A 6,000-nucleotide genomic window follows, 5' to 3' on the forward strand; every position below is an offset into this window, starting at 1 on the left:
GGGGCTATAACAGAATATCAACCAGGGGATATAAATGGAGAGAGGATCAGCTGGGGGCCAATATGAGAAAAGGGTTGGAGGGGAGGAGGTGATGCTGAGAGTTGAGAAGGGATGGGGGATGAGAGAGGAGGGTAGGGATGACAGAGGATCAATTGGCGGTTATAAGAAGGGCTTGGGGATGAGAGAATCTGCTTGGGGGATGCAAAAAGGGCTGGAAGGGATGAGGTTAAGAAAGGAGGTCTGTTGGATGGGATTAGCTGGAGTGTCGTGAGAGTAAGAGGGGAATAATTGTTGGAGGGGGACCACACCCTTGTAATTTGTATTGGTCGTCCTCTGGGGTCATTTGAATTTTTAAGTGCTAAAATGGGGTAACATTGACTAAATGTTTGGGAAGCCCTCACTATAGTGATCCTGCAACTGTTAATGTATTGCCTGCTATAGATATGTGCAGTGCAAAACCCCCAATAATTAACTGTCCACAAGCCTATTGTGAGTCTAAAAATCTAGCAGTTGGTTATGTTAAAAGGCCATTATCATCTTCACATTTAAAACATTTTGCATCAGAATCTGAATATAATACAATTTGAAGTGCCAAAAAGTAGAATATAAATAAATAAAATAAAATAAATAATGCATGCAATGTATTTATATTTTTAGCTTTTTTCATCTTATTAAAAAGTCAAACTTTTAACAGATTTGTTTGAAAATGGCAGCATGGTTTATCACACATACAATTAAAGGTGAATTTTAAAAGCTCAGCGCATGTCAGAATTGGGAGATGCACACCTACCAGATTTTAGAAGCCACCCAGATGCGTGCATATATCCCATTACGCACACTTCTCACTTAATTTCAAAAAGGGGCATGGTATAGGTGGGGCATGGTCATTTCAGGGTGTGGCCAAGAGATGTGTGCATAATTATTTACATGCCCAGAACCACTGCCACGTAACTTTACTTCTGCTGTGGAGGAGGTGTAACTTAAAAAATAAAAGAAATTAGCTATTTCTGTTGGGTTCAAAGGGTTCTGCGGGAGGTGGGGGGACTGCAGGCTATCAAACCAGGGGGTTTTGGAGGATCTAGCTCTTAACTGGGCGAACTGTGGATAAACTGGTCAAATTGGCAATGGCATGGACACATGCCCATTATAAAATACCCTGGCTTATGCGGTAGAATCGGAATTTGCGTGCCTAGGCGCTTGCCCACTTAAAATTGGGTGCACATGTACACCCAGCCAGGCTATTTTATAACATGAGCACAAGTTATAAAATGGCCATATATCTGGGGGCATGCCAACGCACAAACGCCAAATTGCACTTATGCGCTGGTTTGAAAGTTACCATCCCTGTATATATTCATGTGCAGACAGCCACAGAAACCGAAATCCCTTAGCCCACTATTGACGCACTCTTTCAGAACATGACTGCTGGAGTAAGGAGGTTTGATTTCTGCACAGCTCTTGATACAGGGATAGCCATGGTGAAGGGAATATGCAAGCTCATCTGTCAGGTAGAGCAAACAGAGAAATTGCAAAGCCTTCTTAATATAGAAAACTAGGGGGAATAGGTTGTATATGGCATACTTATAGAACTGCTTAATGTACAACTTTTCAAATCTAAGTAGGACATTATGGGGCGGATTTTCATACTCCGCGAATAGGCCTACTTTTGTTTGCGCTCCAGGCGCAAACAAAAGTACGCTGGATTTTAGTAGATACGCGCGGAGCCGCGCGTATCTGCTAAAAACCTGGATCGGCGCACGCAAGGCTATCGATTTTGTATAGCCGGCGCGCGCCGAGCCGCGCAGCCTACCCCCGTTCCCTCCGAGGCCGCTCCGAAATCGGAGCGGCCTCGGAGGGAACTTCCTTTTGCCTTCCCCTACCTAACCCACCCACCCGGCCCTGTCTAAGCCCCCACCTTACCTTTGTTGGGGGATTTACGCCTCCCTCCGGGAGGCGTAAATCCCCGCGGGCCAGCGGGCCTCTTGCGCGCCGGGCTGCGACCTGGGGGCGGGTATGGAGGACGCGGCCACGCCCCCGGACCGCCCCGGGCCGTAGCCACGCCCCCGTACCCGCCCCCAAAACGCTGCCGACACGCCCCGAAACCGCCGCAACGACCGGGACCGCCCCCGACACGCCCCCCTCAGAGAACCCCGGGACTTACGCGAGTCCCGGGGCTCTGCACGCACCGGTAGGCCTATGTAAAATAGGCGCACCAGCGAGCAGGGCTCTTAAAATCCGCCCCTATATGTTTAAGGGTAAATTCGGATTTTGAGTTTTGAAAAGTTTAAGGCTAAACTCTAAGCTAATAGAGTATTTTCTGTAGCTCCATGCTGTAATGTAAAGCAATATCTAAACTGCAATCTGTTTTCTTGGCAGTATGGTGTAGACGTGATGGCCCGGGATGCCCATGGGAACACTGCATTGGCCTATGCCAAACAAGCCATGAGTCAAGAGTCGATTGACATTCTCCTGCAGTACGGGTGTCCCGATGAACAATTTGTCCTCATGGCTACCCCCAACCTATCCAGGAAGAACAATAGTAGGAACAACAGCAGCGGTGGCAGTGGGAGAATGCCTACTATCATCTGAGAGAAAGGACATTGTCGGCCTAAGATTACTCCATTTCCCTTCAGCGTTCTGGCCTTGTATGTCTTATATAAATTTCCCAGCTACTTCTCTCATTCCCAGCATTCACCAGTTGAAATATTTGTAAAGAGACCAGAAGGAGAAAGGGGTTGCAACAGTGGGGGAGGGGGGATTGTATCATACAGGAAGATCCTGAAGGCTGTAGAATGTGAAGGAAAGAAAAAGCAAAGAAGCAGTCAGTGGCTCGGTTAGAGCAGAAAACTCGGGGACCATTTCTTTGGTTATCAGCAGATGAAAAGTTCTACAGGTAGGGGGAGAAAGGAGAAAGAGGAGAAAAAATGGCATCTTAACTGGCTGTTAAGCACATCAATACATTTCAACTCTACCTAACGAAATGCTTGGATTTCGTTCTCTTCTCAGAGGAGTTTGACAGCATAAATCAGAAGCAAGCGCGAGTTTGTCAGATTTGAGGCTCCAATGATGGTATGTGTCAAATCAGTTGTAGCTAATCTGTCCAGGGAGAATACTAGCTTCATTACACTTGTATAGTTCAGTTCTTCCAGCATTACTGCTGTTTAATAGAACATGATTAGTCATCATGGAGAAAGAAGCATATTAGCCGAGGAGGTAGTTACACGCCATGCTTCGGTGATTACTTGGATGTGATTGCAATATTCTTAGAAGTATCATATTATCTCAGACATGTTCTTTCAAGCCCTCCGAGCCCTCCTTTCTAAATTCACTGTCATAATTTAGTATCTGTTTAATTTTTCAGCCCAAAGAGATGGAAATCAGTGACTTGAATGTTAGCTGACTGTAATCTCTCTGGTACCAAGCAAAAAATAATAAAAGCAAAAGAAAAAATACAAGGTAATCCTGTAATATGGACATGTATTATTACTTTTTTGGGGGAAAACAATCGAAGTCCTTTTTATTAAAAAGCATTTTGTTTTTTCAAACAGAAGAAAATTTGTTCTCTCCATTTGCCAAGGTGAAATGTGTTTAGGTTTTATTTCTTTTGGTCACTTTTGTGATTGCATTGCCTAAGTTATACAAATTTTTGTATTGTGTCTTTAGATGATATGTATGTAAAAATATTGGAATAAAAAAAATACTGAAATATGTATTGATTTTTGTACATGCTACATGGTACCCAATCTTAACTTCTAAACAGAAATAGGAGTTTAAACATCGATGCTGAAAAAATGTTTATGAATTAGGTACATAAAATATGCAAATGAAGTTAGTAACAATATAAAATTCAAGGTAGGTCTCCTGTTTAGTCACTGTAAACATCCATGGTTCTGATAGGAGTCATGAAAAAAAATGCATAAATGCAAAATAAGACAAAACATTGGGGTATATAAAATATAGTGTGAGAATGTACACTTTGAATTATATATATATATATATATATACTTTTTATACTTCAAAATAATAATTTTTTTATTTTTCATGGCAGTTCCATATATGCTGTAATTACTGTGACAGTTATATCTCTGCTTATGGTGTGAAGATATGTATTAATTATAAATGTAAACCTTTTCTAGCAAATTAGAAGGACATTTGGTTTACTTTTTACATTTCAGCAATAGGATTTTCAGAAAATACCTTTCTGATGGCAGGGTACAGTTTAAGGTCCATATTCAGCAGCTATCTGGCTGAGTTAGTTATCCAGATAAATTTATCTGGCTAACTTAGGTGGGATATTCAGCTATTTAAAGTTATCTGGATAAGTTTATCTAGCTAACTTTAGGGAAGGTATCTAGCACAACCAGAGGTAGCTGGATAAATATCTGAATATCGAAGTTAGCTGGATAACTTATCTGGCTAAGTTCCTCCTATTTATGCCCCATCCCATCCACCATCAGTGGAGTAGTAGCTGAGTGGTTAAAGCAGCAGGCTACAAATCAGAAAAACCAGGGTTCAAATCCCACTGCTGCTCCTTGTGCCCTTTGGCTCATCCCTCTACTCTCCATTGTCTCAGGCACACATTTAGATTGTAAGCCCATTGGGGAAATACCTACAGTACCTGCATGTAATCCACTTTGAAGTGCTGAAAAGTAGAATATAAATTAAATTAAATTAAAAAAATAAAACTTAGCCAGCTAACTATTTAGCCAGATAATTAGTTAGCTAGTTAAGTTGCACTGAATATGGACTTCTTTATTTTATATACATTTTGCAATAAAAGAAGTTTGGTAGTTGGGAGCATAAGCAGTAATATTAAATCTATTTTATGGACAGATGATCTGTGTTGTTTATGGCTTGAGCTCCTGTACTGGGGTTGCCTATAAGTGTAGAGAAATTCATAAATCCATATCTGAAAAATGACTTAAGCTGCCAGAAGGCAGCAAACGTTTTTTAAATAGAATATTGAAATAGACCATGATGTAAATATTGGAGAAGGTATGTAAGAAAAATGAGGGTTCAAGCTTCCCCAAAATAGCTGTATCTTCTTAGAATCATTTCAGGACATGCTTCATACAGATATATAATTACTTTATCAACCTGTATGTAAGGATCTTCGTTTTCAGATTTATTTTATTTTTTTTCCTGGGAATTTAAATGATATAAGAAAAAAAAAAAACTCAGTGGATAAATGACATTCCACTGATTTTTCTCCTGCGTGTTATAACAAAGTCATTTTTCCACTGATCTTTTTTTTTGTTACAATATTGAAATTTCCAGGAAAAATAAAAGAAAAACTGAAAGAAAAGGTCCCTACCTATATCTGCCACTAAAGTCTTATTTAAAAGAGTTTTATCTGGGCTCTTCAGACAATGAGCAATCAAGATAACTTGTACAACCTTGGAATCAGGAATTTTCACAGAGCATTTTCATTTTCTGTTCTCTTCCCTTTCATGTGCACTATGTTCCATAAAATAGTTTAGATGACTGGAATGCATGCTGAAGCTGAGAGAAGATGGCATACCCACAACAGTACCGGATCACTTGCCAGCTTACTCTAAGGTTTGTATACCTGCACTAGTCACTTGACCAAGGATGAATATGATACACACTTTCAGATACCCAAAAGGTATTAATGATACATATACTTCAAACCTTTTCCATTTGAAATAAAACAATAGAACTAGGGGTCACGAACCAATGTCAGGAAATATTTCTTCAAGGAGAGGGTGATGGAGGCCTGGAATGCCCTTCCGGAGGAGGTGGTGAAGACAAAAACAGTCAAAGAATTCAAAGGGGCAAGGGATAAACACTGTGGATCCCTAAAAGCTGAAGGATGGAAATGATGAAAAGGGTGTATGGGGGTAACCTGCTCGGTGGCAGTTACTACACTTAACAAAATGCATGGGGATTACTACCTTTAACCAATGACCCTTGATGCTTTTAACATAACTGCTCTCTGCTTTGATGGCATGGGGGAAAAAGGGAAATTGGATTAAGAGG

General features: G+C 40.8%; 1 protein-coding gene across 9 annotated transcripts in view; it reads left to right on the plus strand.

The window, feature by feature from the left end:
• Nucleotides 1–3,710, plus strand: part of LOC115093936 (arf-GAP with GTPase, ANK repeat and PH domain-containing protein 1) — a 1,595,449-nt gene extending 1,591,739 nt beyond the window's left edge. For all 9 annotated transcript variants that reach the window (XM_029606403.1, XM_029606396.1, XM_029606397.1 and 6 more), the window contains one exon: nucleotides 2,377–3,710. In XM_029606403.1, the coding sequence (XP_029462263.1) occupies nucleotides 2,377–2,589 (213 nt within the window). In that variant the 3' untranslated portion in view covers nucleotides 2,590–3,710. The remainder of the gene's footprint in view (nucleotides 1–2,376) is intronic.
• The last annotated feature ends 2,290 nt before the right edge of the window (nucleotides 3,711–6,000 follow it).

Source organism: Rhinatrema bivittatum, chromosome 6 (genome assembly GCF_901001135.1).
Source record: "Rhinatrema bivittatum chromosome 6, aRhiBiv1.1, whole genome shotgun sequence".
Lineage (NCBI taxonomy): Eukaryota > Metazoa > Chordata > Amphibia > Gymnophiona > Rhinatrematidae > Rhinatrema > Rhinatrema bivittatum.